The 20145-nt window shown below is 53.1% G+C and overlaps 1 protein-coding gene and 1 long non-coding RNA gene across 3 annotated transcripts in view; one reads left to right on the forward strand and one right to left on the reverse strand.

Moving 5' to 3' along the window:
* The window catches only part of LOC133281627 (uncharacterized), a 32143-nt gene extending 23511 nt beyond the window's left edge, over nucleotides 1-8632 (reverse strand). For both annotated transcript variants that reach the window (XR_009747556.1, XR_009747557.1), the window contains exon 1: nucleotides 8470-8632. This is a non-coding gene — a long non-coding RNA (uncharacterized LOC133281627). The remainder of the gene's footprint in view (nucleotides 1-8469) is intronic.
* Nucleotides 8633-9728: 1096 nt separating this feature from the next.
* FOXF1 (forkhead box F1) lies at nucleotides 9729-13795 on the forward strand. Its single transcript, XM_061477351.1, has 2 exons — nucleotides 9729-10937; nucleotides 12434-13795. The coding sequence occupies exons 1-2, from the start codon at nucleotides 9878-9880 to the stop codon at nucleotides 12592-12594; spliced, it is 1221 nt and encodes a 406-aa protein (XP_061333335.1). The 5' UTR covers nucleotides 9729-9877; the 3' UTR covers nucleotides 12595-13795.
* Nucleotides 13796-20145: the final 6350 nt, after the last annotated feature.

The following is a 20145-nucleotide window of genomic DNA, read 5'->3' on the forward strand; positions in this document are numbered from 1 at the left end:
ACTATGGAGCGAGGGGGAAAAAAGTCTTTAAAATCCATAAAAACACGATTTTTTTTTTGCTATCAATACTTCAGGCTTGCAAATGCAGACAGGGATAGAAACAATGGGGGACGGAATAATTAAGGAAAAAGTGGATTTCTTTTGTTAAGCAAACCAGGAGATTGACCCCAAAATCAGACTCTGAAATCAAAGTGACAGGCTGATGATTGCTGCTCCCACAAAGAAAAAAAAAAAAAGAAAAATTAAAAAAATTTAATTTTTATGTAAATTAATTTATACCTGCTCTAACTGGAAGTATATGTTCATGTGTGTATATTAAGCACCATAAATGGGTGAATTACTGGGCTTTGAAGCAAATTTCAGGTTCTGCAGAGCTCCGGCTGCAAGAACAGACCCTGAGCGTGACCCATTTGCACCGCTCCTTCGGTTCCCCTGCACAGCCAAGACTTTGGGGGACACGGTCCCCTTTGCCACCGGGAGCCCCTCTGCGGGTAGGAGGGACTCAAAGGGGGTTCACAGAGCACCCCCCTTCCCCTGCCCTCCACCAGGAGCCCAGAGCTCGTTTTCGTTGTTTTTTATGAATCATTCTTAGAGACGCTTCGCACTGCAACCTTCCTCCATCCCTGCCCGCTACGCTGAAATACAGCCCCAAACCGGAGGGCAGAAGCAGCACGGGGCTCCCTAAAGATCCTAAATGTCTTTCTGCTAAAAGTAATGGTATTTTTTCTTCTTCTTTTGAATCATATTTTCTCCCCAAAATTGATTAGGCTTAAAGTACACAGCTTAGACCAATCCGGCAGCAACATCCCGGGCATTCAGTGGTCTGTTTGTAATCTCAGCCTTTTTCATTAACATAAACACTACTTCAACAAAAATATACACGGCCACCTACCAAGCCGGTTGAAGTCAATGCGGAGCCGGTCGCGCCGCTTCGAGCGCGGGTTTGAAGCCGCGTTTAACTATAGCGGAGCGGGGCAGGAGCGGCGTGGGAAACCCACGCTGAAATCGGGGTTAAATCTCGGCTCTCACTCCTGTCGCTGCCCTGGGGGTGCAGAGGCTGTGTCCCGTCCACCCCCCACCCCAAGTTTTCCACCCCTAGGAAAGATAGGGGTGAAGGAAGCGGGAGAGCAGCACCCGCTCCCCGCTGCCCAGCCCGGGGGTCCCTCCTGTTCGGGGGTACGCAGGAACCGGCCATGGGTACGGGCTGGGGCTCAGCGTCCCCCCCGGCTCATCCCGGCCTGACAGGGAAATCAGATCATCTGTGTCTTAGCACTGGGTTTGCAGGAAATTTATTTTTCCCTTTTCGTACTTACTTGTTTGCTTCTTTTTTTTTAATGTTTGGGTTTGGTGATTTTTTGGGGGGCTATTTTTGTGGGTTTGGTTTTTTTTTGGTTGTTTTCTTTTTTTTTTTTTGTATGCTTTTTCTGCCTCCATTCTACACTTTTCTGTTTTCTTTTTTTTTCTTTTTCTATTCTTTACCTGTTTTATCTTTGTCTTATTCTCCTTTTTCTTTTTTCCTTTTTCTTCCTTTCTCCCTCTTTTTCCTTCTTTTCTTCCAATTTCTTTCTTTTTCTTCCTGTTTCTCTTTCCATCTCTCTTTTTCTCTTCCTCTCTCCCTTCTTTCTCTGTTCCTTTCTTTCTCATTTCCTTTCTTTGTATTATTCTGCCTCTCACTCTTTCTTCTGTTTTTTTTCTTTCTTCCTTTCCACCTTTTCCTTTTTCGAATTTTTCTACTTTTCTCCTTCTTTTTATTTATTTCTTTTTTTTTCTTTCCCTCTATTTTGCCTCTCCGTTTCCCTGTTTCTCCGTTTCTTTCTTGTGCATTTTATCCTGTTCTCACTTTATTTTCATTTTTTACCTTTCACCCTCTCCTTTCTCTTTGTTTCACTTTTTCATAATCTCTTTCTTTCTAGTTCTCGTTCTTTATATCTTTTTCTTTCTTTCCTTTTCTTTCTCTTTCTCCATTTCTTCCCTTCTCTCTCTTTTTCTCGTTCTTCCTCTCTTTCTTTACACTCTTTTCTCTCGTTCTTTTCTCTCTTTCTCTCTATTGTCTTTTTTTTTTTTCTGTCTTTCTGTATGTATTTCTGCACGTCGTTCCGTCTTTCTTCTTCTGCACACTCCTATTCTCCCTCCTCTACTCTCCGGGACAGGCTCTCTCCATACACATTTCTCTAGTTCAATATTTGGAGGCACTTCTGCTTTCCCCTCCTGGGGCTGCGGGGCAAACCAGACCCAGGACTCCGCTCAGCTCTGCGCCAAACCCTCTTCCCGATGGAAGGAAAATTCCTGCTCTGTCAGCTCAAGATTTTCCAACACGCCGATATTTGGCTTAACCGCAGCCGTTTAACCTCAGTGAGGAGGGTCGGAACCCCGCAGTGGGTAGGACCCGTTCCCTCCCCGAGGCAGATTTCGATAGGGTGTAAGGGCTCAGCACCGTGCCCCGACGGTACAGCCCGTGGCTCTCCTAGTTTCACCCTTTGGGAGGACACGAAGGACCGGGGTTGCCTCTGTCCCGTCCCGGCAGGGGCTGCTCTTGGGTGCAGGACACCGCTGAGCGGGGAAAGTCCTCGACCCCGCGATGCTTTGAGAGAGTCAATCAAATTCGATCGTTTATAACGGGGAAAGGGGTAATCCTGTAAGAAAAATGATGATGCTGCAACATAAACCCCGGGCAGCATCTTTCCGCACAGGTAGCCCGCAAAATCTGCTGGAGAAAAAAAGGGATTTCTCCCAGTGCCTTGGGGAAGGGCACAAATGTCCCTCATTCAGCGATTACAAAGGGAATAGATGAAAAATAGTCTATTTTAATTAGTAGAATTGAAGCGAGGTTACTGGCACGGAGCTGAGGGTGCTGTGCGAAACGCGCTGGGGCATTTTGTAATTCAGCAAGCGGTTCTGAAAACGGGAAAAGCAAAACCATTTCTGGGTTCGTTACTGCAATTGTTACTGAGTTCTGTGCAGCTTTGGTGAAGGGTTTTTTTGGTGGTCTGACTGCGGGGAGGTTATTATTTTTTTCGCTAAGTTTTGATTTTGGGGGGTTTGATTTTGTTTTAGGGTTAGGGGGTTTCTTTTACCAATCTCTTCTCCTTTCCCCTCCGTCTTTCACACACGCACATCTCCTTCCCCAGAATCCCAGATGCGCAATGGGAAGATGTAGGGACCCGTTCCCGTTATCAGCCTGATTATCACATATAAACCCCAAATGCAGAAATCGGTCAACTTTGGGGCATAAACCACAGGGATCTGTAAAGCTTTCCCACCTTGCGTCGGGTATTTCAGGCATCCACTGAGCATCTTTCCTGGGAATGCCAACCGAGAACCCGATTTCCTGACGAACAGTTTTAAATCTCCAAAACTAAACCCCGCTTAGGATATTTAACTAGGGACAGCTTGCACAGAAGGGATCGTTTTACGAGGCGCTCCTCTGTTTTTCTAAGGATGTGGGAAAGATGATCAACCAATTTTTGGTGCCTTTTCACTCTCTGCGCTGGTAACTGCAAAGCAAAGGGTGTCATGAATATGCAGCAACCCGCAGCGTTGCTCCAGAGCCCGTTGGACCACAAGAGAGTGGCTAGGGGTCTCCAATAAAGCGGTGTTTCTTTAGTCGGGAGTTCACTCGTTTGATAGTAAGAAAAGTAACTAATAGTAATAGCAATAGCAATAGTGGTAGTAATAGTAATAATATTAACAACAACAACGATGGAAATCAGCATTTGCTGGGAGAGTTTCCAAGGAAAACCACTCCCAGGTCTCTGCAAATGGGGGAGTAGGGAGAGGGGAACTGAGGGTATCTTTTGTGAACGTAAGCCCCGACCCGCCTTTGTGTTTGGGAAGGGGAGAATGGAGCTCAGATGAGAGATTATAGCAACCCAAAACACGCAGGAGGTATCTCTGGGGACCAGGCGGTGGCTGACCTCTGTCCGGGAAGGGTAGTTCTCCCTTGGGGGACTGCCGTGAGCTGTCCCTTTGCCCGGGGACTGCAAGGCCCTTCTGCAGCCACACTCCCTGCAGCAAAGGACCTGGAGAAAAGGCCCACGGGCAGTTCACCCACCCCAAGAGCGATGCTGCGGGGCTCCATCCAGCAAAACCAGCTTTTGCGAGCGGTGCGGACCTGGCCGGTCCCAGGGCATGGGAGCCCCCTGGGCAGAGACCAGAGGGACAAATCCCCTCTGCTGCAGCTGGAACCTTCCCGTAAGCCGAAGGGCTGTCCTCCCCCTGTCAGGTACAGGCACCCGAGCATGTCGGTGCCTCCCGGCCGGTCGTTGTCAAGGGTCTCCCAGTGGAGCCTTGCCCTCAGCATCCTTCGCTGCATCCCTCCCCACGGGGGACCACGGTATTCTGCGTGGATGGCTCTGCCATCTCTTCTCCCCTTTCTGCAGGTGACAAGCGGTGGTGGCTGCTGGGGACACCGATGCTGGCACCCCGGGGGCACTTGCCCTGGGGAACACCCGGGTGCTGGCACCCCCTCTTTCCTTGAAGTGATGCTCCTGCCTCGGTGGTCCCGGGAAGGTCGTTTCTCCTTCCTCGGAGCCCACTCGCTCCCGAAGTACCAGGCACCTATCCGGGGCTCTGCAAGGCTGCAGAAACCGTGTGGGTACCCACAGTTCCCCCTCTTGGGAAGCCTACTGCCAGCATCCCCAGCCTAGGGCACCGGAGCTGGCGGTCCCTTCCAGGGTCTGTTGTCCCGGGGACTGTGCACCGAGGGACAGCACTGGGAGGCCGGATTATGCCCCAAACCCATCCGTTTGTTTTATGCATCTCTCCGCAATATTTGGGAGTAGACGAAGTCTCCAGCTTGGTTAATACTTAGTCCCGCAATGTGCCGTCCCCTCGGCTTTCAGTACCCGTGTTAAGAAATAACCCCTTAATCCTTGGTGTGGGCAATTCCGTTTTGTCTTTCCTCACCTCTCCGTGCAGACGGATTTTAGGTGATACCCCGAAACGGGGAGCCAGCTACCCTCGCCTGCCTGGTGCTAAAAGTCCCTCCCTGCGTGCACTAAGAGAGCATCAGTGCGATTTCGACGGGGTTTTGGTTTAGAGCTGGGAAGAAAACAACGAAAAAAGGTTACTAAGCCTGGAAATAGGGCTGAACCCCGGGGAAACCCCTCGCCCACCTTCGCCCTGCTCGGCCCAGCCGAGCTTTTCGTTCTGGGAGACGTCGGGGAGGGGGTCTGATTTTGGCTTCACGAAACTCAGTGCACAGAAATATTTCTCTGGCACCGCTGTCCCCGTTTTACCTCTAACCCGGGGGAGTTTGGGGCTAGAAAAGCTGGAAATGGCTACTCATTCTGTTTGCATGCCACAGTGCTCTGCCCAAGCGCTGGGAAAGGGGGGCAACCCTTCTCGAGGGTCCTGCTTAGAATGTAAGGGCATTCCCAGCACCGGGCCCCATCACTAGAGGAAAGAAAACTTGCCCGAGAAAGCATGGATGGCTCAGCAATACCAGCCTGGATTTACAACTGGATTTACACCTGAATTAATCGGGCTGCCTTTAAGGGCGAGCTCCTTCGCGGAGAGGTGGTCGGGAGCATCACTCGCAGGCTCCCAGCTCTGCCCCTATTCAGCACCGCTGTTTCCCTCGGTACCCAGGTCCTCAACTCATAATCCCAGCCAGTAAAAAGCATCCCCCCGGGGAAAATATTCTAGCTATCCGTCCCTGAGCAGGGATATAAATACCCGGAGATATTTAGAAGATCTCTGTGGGAAGCGATCGTGTCTAAGTGGTAGCACTCGGGGCTTATTATCGCTGGAACCGATTTGTATCACAGGGACCGGGTCCTGCCAGAAAATTCCTAAAAAATCCTGTGTTGAAGAGGGCTGTAAATTCCTGTGCTGCAATATTTCATCGAAGGACGTCATGGAAAATGTGGGATGGGGGTGGGGAGAGTCTTTGGACGGGCGGGGGGGCGGGGGGGGGAGGGAGACAAAAGGCGGGGGGGGGGGGGGGAAGTGTAAGATTTTCCCTTTTTTTTCTGTTTCTGACCAAAGGCTGAACTTGTGCCCGAGGCACGGCTGCTGACAGCCAGCCCGCACCTCCCCGCAGCCGCCCCAGCGCTTCGGGCGCTTCACTTCGCACCCGCTCCTGCTTTCGGCTTCTTTTCCCCCAAAACCTCCATCAGGTCCCTCTCGGTCCCGGAGCCGCGGGTGCCATCGGGAAAGGGCCCGTCCGCCATCAGGCACACGCACACGCCTGGGGCAAGCCTTTTCAGTGTAGTGGACCCCCCCAAAAATGGGCTAAATAACCCCCAATACCACCTCGGTCCGTTCACATCTCCTCTCTCCCAGCCTTAAGCCCCTTGCTTGAAAGCACCCCCTCAACCTTAAATATTTAGGGATCGATTTGCTGCGGATCTGGGGCCAGAGGCCACGGAGATGGCCGCGACTGAAGGAAAGGAAAAAAAAAATACATATATATATATATACAAAGCTAAAAAAATACCTCCTAAAACGCAAAACCCATCGAGGGAAAAGAGCCGGTGCTGGAGAAGAAGGGGAGGGGGGGGTCTTGCGGGTGGTGTTAATGCAAAGCAGGGGCAGCGGGGAGGGGGACATGAGGCGGTCACTCCCCTCGCCCTGGGTGGTCTGGGCTTGCAGGAACACCCCGGCCCCTCTCGGAGCAGCACCCAGCCCGCCTATAACAATACCACCTATATACATTTCCATACTCGGGTTACACCCGGCCTGCTTTGCAAAGTTGACTTCACTTAAGCAATTAGCTAGTGAAAATACCTTCGGCGCAGGAAAAGGAAGAAAGCTCGGATTTGTCTATTTTTACACAAAACACTGCCGGGTTTCGGGGAGGGAGGGAGGGAGAGAAGGGGAGAGGGTTTGGGAAGGAGCCGGTTAGGAAGCGCAGAGGGGCTGGGGGTGGGCGCGGGGAATAAGCGGGATCGGGCCGGCAAAACGGGCTCCAAACCGTGCTGGGATTTGCAGGGCTAATTGCTCTAGATCATCTTTTAGTTTTCTTCTTCTCTCACCCCCTTCCCAGCATCTCCCCATCGGTTCAAGCACAAAAAGCACCAGCAAACAGGCAGGTCACACTCACAGCCACCATCGGACACCCCCCGGCCCGGCTTTTCCTCCTTAAAATTCTCCTTTTCCCCAATTCACGGGCTCGGTTTAAAACCCTCCAAGGTTTTTGCTATTCCCACTGCTAGGCCTATCGAACCCGGAGCATTATATTTGCATTTTTCACGTTCGCTGGCTGTAATACATCGTAAACCAAATCTTCACACTCCGAAAAGGTAGTGTGAGGGACGGAGAGGGCATTCCCGCAAGGACTTACTTGCTTTGAAGGGGAACCGTTTGATTTCCTCAGAGAGGGTGTTTTTGCTGGTTTATTTTGGGTTATTTTGGAATTTTTTTTGCTCGGAGCTATTTTATTTCCTGGTGGAAACGGTGCTGGTGGGACGGTTTTGAACGTGGTTTTTACACGAACTCTTTGTATTGCGTTTCGAGCTCCATCTCCGGGTGTTTTGGAGACACGCTGGGGAGATTCAGTCACAGAGGGATGCAAAGCAAAGAAAAACACCCTTTTGGCAGCCCGAGGAGGGGCATTCGGTGCAGACCAAAGATCAGGGTCAGCGATGCGCTCCCCCCTCTAAAATACAAAGAAATACAGCGAGAAGCGGGGGTTTATTCTGGACCAGCCGCGCCGGGGCTGTAACACCCGGGGAAGGTGATCGCTTCCCGAAAAAAAACGATTTTTCCCGGGCACCCTCCTCCTCCTTAAGAAGCTCCAGAAATTACTGCCTGCATCCCGTCACTATGTACCTGTCCACAGCCTGCGTCTGTTTGCAGCGACTACCCCCTGCTTGTCCCCTATGTCGCATCATCTCGTACCCCCGATTGCCCCGGGAACGTGAGGGCCGGTGCTTTCTGCAGAAGGTTCATTTTGCGTGGAGGGGGCATACGATGGAAAGGGGAAGGAGAAGGGAGAGGAGGGGGGGAAGCTCCTGATGTGAAATCCCTCTCGGTGGTGTCACAGATGTGACAGGCGCCCCGGAGGCTGCTCACAACTGCCCGCGAATAACGCGGAGGGAGTTTCTCAACCCGATCGGTATCTATCGTTCTTTTAAAAAGCATTAAATGATCATCGCAAAACTTTGAAAGCGAATTTGGAAGACGGGGGTGGGGGGGGAGGTTGTGGAAGGTTCCCCCTCCTTTCTCTCTGCACGGGATGCAGGGGGACAGACCCACAGCCCTGCGGCCTGCAAAGGGCAAAGGGGGTGTATGGTGTATGCATGTAAGGTTCCTCTTCCTCCTTTTTTACCCCCATTCCTTTCTCTTTTCCTTTCCCCAGTCTTGAAAGGGAGCACACGCAGCAGCAGGCAGAGCATCTGCTCCGCTCCCAGCTAGCAGCCCAGGCTCCTGCCACCCACCCTCACACCCCCCACACCCCCCCCCCCAGAGCACAGACTTCCACCCGCGATCCGAAAAAGAAGGTGACAAAGGTTTTAAGCGACTTACCTTAGGTGATACCTCTCCTGATGGGACGATGCTCAAAAGGGTGCATTGGGGTATTTCTGAAGGGGTTGGGGAGGATAAGGGGGTCTCGCCCCCCTGCCTTCCTATTATCTTTCCCCCCACCCCGCGTTTGTGCCCGTGGCATCCGCCGGAGCTGAGCATAAGGCTCCTGCTACACTTCAGCACACATTTGTGTAACTCTCCCTCAAAACCAGCCCATCCCAGCCTCATCCTAAGGCAGCCTCGGAGCAGGCGAGGGGTCCGAAGCCCGCTCCTAATCCCCGGCCCGGCGGCAAAGACAGAAAAGGGCATTTCAAGAGGCAGCAGGAGTTTTCGCCGATTTCTTTTTATTAAAGCACCCCCGAGCCCGTGTTTACATTGCGCAGTATAAACATCCTGCCCTGGCCCGCCGAGCTTAAAAGAGCGCAAGAAGAGGGGGTTTCAAGTGGGTGAAACTCCGCGCAGCGCGGAGCCCGCGGCCGGGCAGCACCTCCGCTGCCTTGCGCCGCCCGCGGAAGTTCCGCGTCGCCCGCAGGCCCGCACTGCCGCGCCCCGGCCCCTTCCACGGCCCTTCCCACCTCCCTCCAGTGACTTTTAGCAGGGGTGGCCGGGGAAAATGGGGGGAAATGGGGGAGCCCCACGCAGCGGCACGGCCACGGTTGACAAGTCCCCCCTCCAAAACACACACATACACACGGGAGCGGGCTGGGATGTGTCTCCCAGCCCTTGTGTCGCTAGGGGTGGCGTGGAAAGGGCCCTTTAAAAGCTGCCCACCAGCTGGGAGCGGGCGCGGAGGGGGCCGGGCCGGGGCGGGGATCGCCCCCCGCTCTTACGTCTGTCAAGGAGCGGCAGACGACGCCGCTAGAGATAGAGTAAAAGGCGAGCAGCGGGGCCGGGGGCAGACTCGACAGCCACCGCGATGGGAAGCAGCTCCCCGCAGCACCGGCAGCGCCAGCCCAGTTAGAGCCGGGGCACGGGGAGGGGGGGGACGGGGACGGCGGCCCCGGGAGCCCGGCCCGCCGAGGGACAAGGCGGAGGCCGCCGGCTTCTTTCTCGCAGCAGCCGAGCACAACTCGCTTCCACCCGCCCCCCCATCCCGCTTCCCTGCCCGCCCCCCGCCTCCCGACCCTCCGCCTCTCGCTCGCCTTCTGCAGCCGGGCTCGGATTTAGGGATAAAGTGGGAGGAGGAGGGAAAGGGGGACTTGGGGGGGGGGGGGGAATCGTTGCTTCCATTTGTTTATCCACGGAGCGGTGAAGTCTCCCGGTGGAAAGAAACCCCGCCGGGGGGCCGGGAGGAGGCCGGAGGCGGGGTGAGTGGAGGCGAGCCCCCAGCAGCGTGGCCTTTTGGGGGAGCGCGGGGGGGGTGTTGGCGGAGGAGGGCCGGGGCTGGCCGCCGAGGACCCGGCCGTAGATGACTGCAGAAGCGCAGCAGGCTCTGTCCTCTCAGCCCCCTCCTCCTCCGGTGCAGAGCAGCTACGGCCCCATGTCCTCCGTGGCCGAGAAGCAGCCGCAGAGCTCGGCCATGGACACCGCTTCCGCGGCGCCCGGAGGGGCGACCGGCAGCGCCCCGGGTAGCGGTGGAGCCCCGGGCAGCGGCGGTCCCAAAGCGAAGAAGACCAACGCGGGGATCCGGCGGCCGGAGAAGCCTCCTTACTCCTACATCGCTCTCATCGTCATGGCCATCCAAAGCTCACCCTCGAAACGCCTGACCCTCAGCGAGATCTACCAGTTCTTGCAGAGCCGCTTCCCTTTCTTCCGCGGCTCCTACCAGGGCTGGAAAAACTCGGTGCGCCACAACCTCTCTCTCAACGAGTGCTTCATCAAGTTGCCCAAGGGACTGGGACGCCCGGGCAAGGGCCATTACTGGACCATCGACCCGGCCAGCGAGTTCATGTTCGAGGAGGGCTCGTTTCGCCGCCGACCCCGCGGGTTCAGGAGGAAATGCCAAGCGCTGAAGCCCATGTATAGCATGATGAACGGGCTCAGCTTCAACCACCTCCCCGAGAGCTACGGCTTCCAGGGCTCGGCCGGCGGGCTCTCCTGCCCCCCCAACAGCCTCTCCCTTGAAGGGGGTCTGGGGATGATGAACGGGCACTTGTCCAGCAACGTGGAGGGGATGGGCCTCGCGGGACACTCCGTGCCCCACCTGCCCGCCAACGGTGGGCACTCCTACATGGGCGGCTGCACCGGCTCCTCGGCTGGGGAATACCCGCACCACGAGAGCTCCGTGCCCGCCTCCCCGCTGCTCGCCGGCGGCGGCGTGATGGAGCCTCACTCGGTTTACTCCAGCTCGGCCTCAGCGTGGGCACCCTCCGCCTCGGCGGCCTTGAACACCGGCGCGTCTTACATCAAGCAGCAGCCCCTGTCGCCCTGCAACCCCACGGCCAACCCGCTGTCCTCCAGCCTTTCCACGCACTCCCTTGACCAGTCCTACCTGCACCAGAACAGCCACAACACCGCCGAGCTCCAAGGTAAGGCGCAGACACGCGTGGGACTTACCGAGGCCACCGCCGCGGGGGTCGGAGGGGGGCTCATGGCCATGCGTGGGTCCTCCTGGATCCACTCCTCACTTCCCTTCCGACCGCACCCGGGCAGCCGTCGGGTTTGCCCAGCTACTGCTCGGCTCCGACCAGCCGGGCCGGGGCTGTGCTACCCCTGGAAGCCGCTCTGCTGTCGAGGCCTCCGGGCTCACCCAGCCGTGGGGCTGCGGGGTTAAGGTTCTTTCCCCTTCTATGGGGACATGGGGAGCTCCGGAGGGAGAACAACGGGGAGCATTTCCCCACTAGGGTGCCGGCCATCCGCACCTTCCCAGCCCCTCCATCCGCTACTTTCGGGGCTGTGTTTCCCAGGCCCATCGCTTCCCTCCGCCCATGCGGAAATCGGGGGGCCTCCGTGCCCCGCATCCCCGGTCCAGCATCGCCACCAGCTCCTATGTGGAGCTGCTGGAGGGGATTTGCCCCGGCTATTGGAAGCGGGGAGATGGTGGTTAGGCCGGAGGAGGCCTCAGGAGGGACGAGGCAGGAGATGGGCTTTGTCTTGCGGCCCAAATTCATCTCGGGGGTGGAATCTCAGTGTACGGGGCAGCCTGGGAGCTGTGGCCGGTGGAGGGGCAGGTTTGGGGATCCTTGCACATCACCCCGGGGCTTGGGGAAGCGGAAGTACCAGGCACAAACGGGTGTGAAAGGGAGCGTTAGCGGGGCACAACCACGAAGTGGAGAGGAGAGAAAACGCGCATCAGCAGGGCCGGACGGAGCGGCCTGGCCCGAGCACAGCCCCGGGCCGCTCGTCCGGCGGTGATCGCACCCGGATCTGCTGGAAAAACAGCAAAAATCAAGCCCGAGGAGCCGCCGGGCCCGCCCGCTGCCCTAACCGCAACGCTCTGATTTAACGCCCGGGCGCTGGGCGCTGGCGCGGTGGGCAGCAGGGCTCCGAGCGGCCGCTCCTCCCCGGAGCACCCCGAGTTTAGCGGGGGTTTTCTGTCCCTAAGTGGCATCAGAAAGCGCAGGAACAGCTCCGGTCCTCCCAGCCCTTCGCCTTCGGCCTCTCCACCCCGGCCCTCCCGCCGGCCCTGCTTCCCTGCCTCGCACCCTGCGGAAGCCATGGGAAAAGCAGCCGGTACCTTCAAGAGCGTAAAATGGGGGGCAAACCAAACCCGAGCCGACCCCAGACTCCGTCTGCTCGAAGCATCCTTAGGCCGGGCGGGAGGTTTTCCCCACCGCACCTGTCCGCACCCGCGGAGCCCTTGGAGCACTCGTGTATCTGTGTGAAAACGCAGAAATACAGCCAATTCCGCCCTATACCGTGGGGCTGCGGAGAGGTTGGGATGGGTTTTGCGGTTGTTTTGTGCTTTGGTTGTTTTATTGGAGTTTTTTAATCCAGACGGCGGCTTTTCCCCACTCTCCCCGTCTTCAACTTCCCCATTAAATATAATGTCGATGGCTGACGATCTTTCCTCTCCGTTCCGCAGGCATCCCGCGGTATCACTCCCAGTCTCCGAGCATGTGCGACAGAAAGGAATTCGTCTTCTCTTTCAACGCCATGGCCTCCTCCTCCATGCATTCAGCGGGCAGCGGCTCCTATTACCACCAACAAGTGACATACCAGGACATCAAGCCGTGCGTTATGTGATACAGGGCGGAAAAAACACCTCCCGGGGGCGGCGAGGCCTGACCCGAGCCTCGACCCCCCCCCCCTCGCGGACCCTCGATGGAAATAAGGGGGATCTCTGCGAAAAGACTGTGCCCGGGAGAGAGATCCCGGCTCCTCGGGAGTGGGTTGGGGGATAGGGGCTAAACTTGCCCCACAGCTGAGCATTGGCCGGACCCTTCAATGCGGGTCCTCAATCACTGACGGTCTCTGCCTTCTTCTGCTTCTTCGTTTGGGGTTGGGTTGAGAAGAAAGCAAAGAGCCCTCCCCGCGAAAAACCCTGACTGCGAGTTTGCGTTAAGGGATTCGACAAAAGAGGGTTTGATGTTTCTTTTTAAAAGAAAAAGGGGAAAAAATATAGTTCAATTACTAATTCAATTTTATCCTTGGCATTGAGCAGTGCCATCAGCGCAATTGGCGGGCGCGGAGCCGGCTCGACCTGGGGTTGGGGGGGCTGTAAACGTTCCCGACCCCAAAACCGGCGCATCCCGCGGCCCCTCCGCCCTGCACCGCGGGAGGAGCGCCCGGGGCCCCCCAGCTCGATCCGCTCGGTCCCGCTTCATTTCGAGCCCATTCTTCAAAGTAATGCCCCCATCTTCCTTTTCTTTACCCAGCAAACACGCAGCGGGCAAAAATCTCTCAGAGGGATTATTTTTCTTAGCTATTAATATTACTTTTTTTGCCTGCATAAAAACTGCAGGATCAGACCCTATGCAGAGAGAAAAAGGCACTTTGAAAAGAGACAGCCATGCTCATTCTGTTATTTATTCTACATTATTTTTGTTGTTGTTGCTAATAATCGAGACACGAGTAGTCTCAGTTGATCAGTATTAAATCGGTGAATCTCTGTTGGCAATATTTGCCATATAGATTTTTTTTCTAGTTAACCTTTATAAATTTTAAGCTGATCGTGGTCTCTGTGTAAAGGCAATTCTCCATATGTTTTTATAGAAATATATATATAATGAAGGATTATTCCCCTCCCTTCACCCCCCCCCTCCGTATTTTGTCTTTTTGCCATGACTTCATACAAGTCGGTGATACCTATTTTAATTCTTTCTGCACTGTATAAATTTGTAACTTCGTGGGGTTATTTTTTTTCTCCCTGCCCTTTTCTGTACGTTTTGTCCCTAAAGGAAAAAAAAAAAAATCGAACCAAAATAAAACATGTATGTTACTTGTACATGAGCTTCACGATTGTACGAGCAGCAAATAAACGAGCATGCGGTGTAACACGCGTAGTTATATCTGAGGAGTCCGTGGGCTCCGCGAAGCGCTATGATTCCCCACCTCGGTGCGGGCTCGAAAGGGAATCTGGGGGGGGGACGGGGAGACTTGGTGGCGGCTTCCAACGTGGAAATACTTAGAATGAGGATGAGGAAAACAGGAAAACCGGAGGCGATTTAAGCTTTTCTCTCTCTATTAAATTCTCTTCTTCCCCCCCCCCCCCCCAACCATCCAAGGAGAAAGCGAAAGGAGGGGTTTGACTCTTATTCTTTGCTTCTTATCCGGGGACGAGGCGCGGCGCTGAGGGGATGGAGCCTGCGGCTCCTTCTCTTTCCTTCTCCATCCCGGGAGGGACACGGTTATTTTTCGGGTAGCCCGAACCGCGCATCCCAGCGGAACCTCCGCTGGTAGCGGCCGCAGGAGAGTGATAGTAATAATAATAGTAATAATAATAAGAAAATATTCAAACCGATTGAGTTCTGCACAATCACGGTCCTGTGCCGAGCAGAGATAAATCCTCAGCGAGAGGAGAGAAGGCAGTGGGGACACAGAGCCTGGCTCATCAGAAAAATAAGTCTTTTTCCGCAGAATTTGGGTTTATTCTGTCTAATTTAGGTTCCTCCCCTACCCAAGGAATTTCGCTTTGATCCGTGGTCCGATACGCCTGTCTCAGCGCTCACACTATGAATATTATACACTCATATTGAAAAAAGAAAGATGCACGCAAATTAATCTGATTAGTTGGCTGTGTGTTTCTGCCTTTATATGGGGAAATTAGGTTAGTGCGCGGTAATTAGCCCAGCTGTGTGTAATCAGCTTAATTAAAAGCAAAGTTAGCCGGTAACAAGAAGTCTAACCATTCTTTTAATTAAGGCAGGTGGGAAAGGCTCTATCAGAGCTGGTGGAGGCCTTTCACAGTGAGTGGGGGGTTTGTTGTTATTTGGGGTTTTTATGGGGGAAGGGGGGTGTTGGTTTGGGGACTTTGGGATTGTTTGGTTGGATTTTTATTTTTAGGGTAGATCTGTTTAAGCCAGCAACAATCAGCCTGCAGTATTTAGTGGGGTTTTCCTGGTTTTATGCCTTTATGGGTTGATCCCTCCATCATCTGCACTGCTGCCCATCCCTGTTGGAGGTAAGCCGCATCATTCCCATCCTTTTTATATCCAAGCTGAAAACTGTGGGTTTTTTTTGCTCTTAAAGCACATATCTGTGCTAGGTGTGGCTGAGAGGAAGGTCCAGGCTTAGGAGTTCAGGTTTTGCCAAGTGGTTCTTCCTTTGCTGATATATCACTGTTGCTCCTAAGGTTCATCTTCATCCTCGAGGATTAATCTTGGATGTGGCCATTTGTGTGTGGCACCGTTGCCAGGCTGGAAAGGTCAGGCAGGCACCTTGCAAGCCTCAGGTCCTGCTTGAAGGGGTTTGTTCCCAACAAAGGTTTACACAATTCATTTTTCTCCCTCCTGTCGTTTTCCAAACCTGGAAAAACAGAACCACCACATACCATGGACGCCACATATTCCTCAAGCCAGTGAGCGCAGTCTAAACAGGCAGCTCTCCATCTCAGACACCTACAGCAGAGAGGAGAAGATGAAACCCTACCAGCTCCTGTCCCCAACTCTTCTCCACAATGCAAACTCGAGTTTTTCCTTGTATATGTTGTCCAAAGGGATAGCAAAAACCTCTAGCTGCTATCACAGCAGTCCCTTTGCACAAGCTCCACTCGTACATCTTCTGGGGCTCTAGCAGGAGTCAAGTAGAAGTCAGCTCGCTCAGAAATCTCCTGTGCAAGGAGATGAGACATAGGCTTGCTCGGAAACACTGTATTTTCTCATGTAATGGCCCCGATCTGACCGTGGTCAGCTGCTGTGGCTCCGTTCAGTGTCAGCAATCTCATCGCCCACTTTCCATTCCGTGTGTGACACAACAACACGGTTTTCTGTGGGGTTTGGGGACTTTTACTCTAGGAAAGAGTTCCTTATTGCAGATGCCCTGTGGAAGCCCACGAAATTAGGCTGAAATTTTGGAGCATAGTGAGAAACAGGGACTGGTGCATCCAATGAGATTTGATGCAGGATGTACCTCCAACTGGGAGTCCGGGATCAGGGCCATGCCCTGCCATTGCAGGGGCGCATTGGCAGCCTCAATGCTTCCCTTTTCTCCCCTTTGGGGACTTCTCCCACCCCTACAGGGTCACCCAGCGCTGGATCCCGTGTTGGCAGCTGCCACCCCCGCCGAGTTTGTGTCCCCCAGTGTGTTTATGAGGGGTGCAAGGTACCACTTTGGGGCACGGCTTGGGGATGATGGGGGCACCTCGAAGCGGGGACATAACACTGTGGAGCCTCTGCAACAGGCGATGCAGGGCTGGGTCCCCAGCAGCGTGGGGACACGTTTATGGGGGGGAATCTGAGGTCCTTCTGGGGAGGGAAGCGCTGCTGTCGAGGGGCCTCTCGGGAATGTGGGGGGATCCCAAGAGGGGTCCGACGGCGCCGTTCCCTTGGAGGCAGCGCCACCTGCTGTCAGCGACCGGCAGCACCGGCACAGCTCCCCCCCCCCCCCGCCCGGACGCTTGTCTTCCCAAAAGAGGGCTTCAAACCCGGCTGGATCTGGTGGTTTCTGACCTCCCCTATCCCTACGTGCATGTGTGTGTTAAATCTTTCCTTTCTTTTCTTCTTTTCCTTATTTTCCTGTTCCCTTCCGGCATCCAGAACCCTGAAGGTGACCGTCCCTTTGTCGCATCTTCAGTCAGCATCGTGATGTTTGGGGTTGAATAGGCCAGCTTCATGGGGGGCTTCTGGATCAGGGCTGTTCTGCACCCAGGTAGGGACACTCGGCATGGGGTAGGAGGAAATAGCGTGTGAATGCAGATGTTTGGCACATGATGCTCTTGGATGAGGCTGGTTAAGTAGAATAGCAGAAAACCTGCTCCTTGGAGACTTAACTGGTGAGAACAGACACCTTGGACCTTAAATGGATATTTGGAAAGCCAAGCCTGAGTTAGGTAGGTTAGTTAGCAGGTAGATTTTCATATCCATTCAAATAACTGGATGCCTGACTCCTCTCTCAAAACCAAGGAATTTGGGACCCATGTACCTAGGGGAATTCATGCCGCAGTTCTTGTCACGTTTAAAAGGAGAGCTTTGATTTCTGTGTCACTGCAATGCTTTTGGAAGACCATGCCTGATCATTTGTTCCCTTTCCATGCATATTTACAAGCATAACTGCTGCCTGAGACCGACCTCTGCAGGAAAAGGCCATTCTTTGGGCTTTGTGTTCACACATTCCAAAGAAATCTTTGCCACTGGGAGTCATCCTCTAGGAAGAAATACCTGGTGCAGGTGACCATGTGTCTGCCTAATGGAGAACCCCCCCACAGTGAGCAGGGTATGTCCTAAGCACTAGCAGCAGCTCCACAATCCTGAGCTGATATTCATAGAAGCAATTAGGAGGAAAGGCATGCAGCTCAGTTGGGTCTTTAAGTAACTTTCACTGCCAGTATTCATCTTGCTTGGTAAGAAACTAAAATTAGAATATTAGTAAGGAAAGACAACAGAAGGAATAAACCTTTCTGAGCTGCTGGGCCGGATATCTATTTGTACAGGCTCATAAAAAGCTCTTTGAGACCAACTCCCACTATTACAGGTTGCTCTGACCCATCAAACTTCTGATAAACTTGATTTTAACTGGAATCTTAAGGTGAGCTAAATTTTTGCAAGGAAGATGCAGATCATAGAATCATACAATAGAATCTCGGACTGGTTTGGGTTGGAAGGGAGCTTAAAGCTCCTCCGGTTCCAACCCCTGCCACGGGCAGGGACCCCTTCCACTAGAGCAGCTTGCTCCAAGCCCCTGTGTCCAACCTGGCCTTGAACACTGCCAGGGATGGGGCAGCCACAGCTTCTCTGGGCACCCTGTGCCAGAGCCTCAGCACCCTCACAGGGAAGAACTTCTGCCTAATGTCTAAATCTACCCTCTTGCAGTTTAAAGCCATTCCCTCTTGTCCTGTCACCACATGCCCTCGTAAAAATCCACCAGAAGATTTCACTGAGGTGAATCACTGCGTCATAAACATGAATTTCCTCTTCTTGGATACCTCCCACAGGTCCTCTGAGAGATCCCAGGAAGACTGCAGGCCACTGGGACAAGCATCAGAGAGTGACTGACAATTCTAGAGGTCAAACCATCTCTGCTTAACCATGGAAAGAGATGTGGGGACACTGGCAGCGCCACTTCAGTAGTTCTTACCCTTGTGTACATATATGAGCTTAAACATAGGCATTTCTTTATTTAAACCATCAGGAGTTGAAAAAGCCAGGCTGGTATAGAAAGTGCAGTTCTGTGGCTCAGTTTCAGGCTAATTACTGCAAAAATAAGCAAACACACCTGGGAAAGCAAGATGACATGGCCTGGAAAGTCTTGCAGGGGCTTACAGTACCAAGAGTTCACTTAGAGCAGAACTTGCTATGGCAGTTGTGTTCCTCTGTGGCGGTAAAGAAAAGCCTCTGTAGAGTAGCTACCTGAGTAATCACCTCTTCAGAGAGATGGAAACACCACACTTTGGAGACTGAGCAGTGGAGGTGCCTGGAAATGCTCTGAAAACATGATATCCCCCTGGAAAAATTAAAGTATTACTCTTGTCTGAACAATTAGTTGCTCAAAAATACGGAGAGGCAGCAATGGATACACTAATGCCTAGAAATGTCAAAGCTTTTGCAGCATTTCATGAATGTTTCTCTCCTTTCCCTTTTCCCAACAGTCCTGTATGTTTGCCTTTTTCCTTACAGAAAGAAAATCACCCCAGTTCAAGCTCCATGTGTTCCTGCATGGGATGGGTGGACTGTAACACACTTGTGTGACTTGCCAGACGTCTGGAGGAGGCACATTTAGGGGAAAGTATCTCAGTTTCTCTCTCGTGCCTTGTATCCCAGGGCAAAACAGCTGTGGTTTGTCCCTTGGACTGGAGGGAGGTGCTGTGTGCCAGGCCTGGAAGGTTCCTCCAGAGCTTGGGGATCTGCAGAACCCACTGGGAAGCAACAAGATGCCCTTCTGAGACGTGACGTACCTGTGGCATAGAGAAGTCCAAAGGCTACCAAGGCTTTTGATGGGTTTTCTAGTCTGTTCTCTCCATTTGTTTTCCAAAGTGCTGGGAATTATCAGTTGCATCCAGTCTAGCAGGAGCCATCTCCGCCTTCCCAGCTTTCCCATCGGTAAAACATAGATGTTTCTGGGGCCACTGCAACGATTGACTAGATAGGTCCGTATCCTGAACTAATTTCTCCCAGTGACTTCAGTGGGATGCCCAGCCCAGAACAATGGCAGGATACACGACCCTAAACATTTCTGCAGTGCTTTGAAAGATGAAAAGCGGTGACTTTTATACCTATGTCAATGTAGGGGCAGGGAAAGGTTTAATGATGTTTATAGCAGACATCACGGACATTACACATGAAAACATGGGAAATGGTGCACTTTTCTTGTAGGGAGATAATCTTTAATAGATGGCAATGAGGAAATAAAAGCATTTGTACACAACAGCCTACCTCACGGAGGGGGTATATTTGCCTGAGTAACATGGGCAAAGCCACAGATGTTTCCTCCAGAGCCAGAACTACATGGGGCTGTTCCTCCTGAGGAACAGGAATGAGAGAAAACCCAGCACATGCTTTCCCTCCCCTTCCTCAACCCTGGCTGCAGTTGTGGAGTAAAACACAGCCCCAGTGCTAGATTTTCTCAATGGAAACATTCCCCTAAAAACCATTTGTTTCTCCCTTAGGAGCAGTAGAAGACAATGAGAAAAAAAGGCAGACATGACTTGAAGACAGTATTTAACCATCCCTTTCTTGAGCTGTTCTATTGGTCTCCAAAGATAATGGGATAAAGCTTCTGTCTGTGAAGACTGCTTTATAGGAGGGGACTAGGGACTGATGGCATGGAGATGGGGATATGGACAGGGTGGTGTGACCCAGAAGAGGGCTATTCTCCCTCCCCACCCCGATGCTGAGATTTAATCCTCCCTTTTTTCTATGGAAACAATCTCTGACTCTCTTCACTTGGAGAAGACTACACAGCAACACAGCTTGTTTACTCGCTGTTGTCTTGGGTGAATTTGAAGCTGTGTGGCCTTGTCCTTGTTCCAGGAAATGCATGGACATAGCTGTCTGAAGGAAAACCGGAATGACTGTATAGTTTTCAGCACTGAGTGGCACTTCGCCACCTCGCTTTTATTGTTAGCAGATTACCATGTTGCCTCACTGCACTGTGCCACACACCACGCTGTGAATAATATTCAACAAAAGAAAATCCCCTCCA

The sequence above is a fragment of the Pezoporus flaviventris genome, unplaced genomic scaffold (assembly GCF_033815535.1).
Source record: "Pezoporus flaviventris isolate CSIRO_AGI_PZ_B2104156 unplaced genomic scaffold, CSIRO_AGI_Pfla_v1 ptg000105l, whole genome shotgun sequence".
Taxonomy (NCBI): domain Eukaryota; kingdom Metazoa; phylum Chordata; class Aves; order Psittaciformes; family Psittacidae; genus Pezoporus; species Pezoporus flaviventris.

Coding starts and splice junctions, on each gene's coding strand:
- FOXF1 (XM_061477351.1), top strand. CDS start 9,878: ATGACTGCAGAAGCGCAGCAGGCTCTGTCCTCTCAGCCCCCTCCTCCT. Junction 10,938..12,433: donor CAACACCGCCGAGCTCCAAG/GTAAGGCGCAGA, acceptor TCCGTTCCGCAG/GCATCCCGCGGTATCACTCC.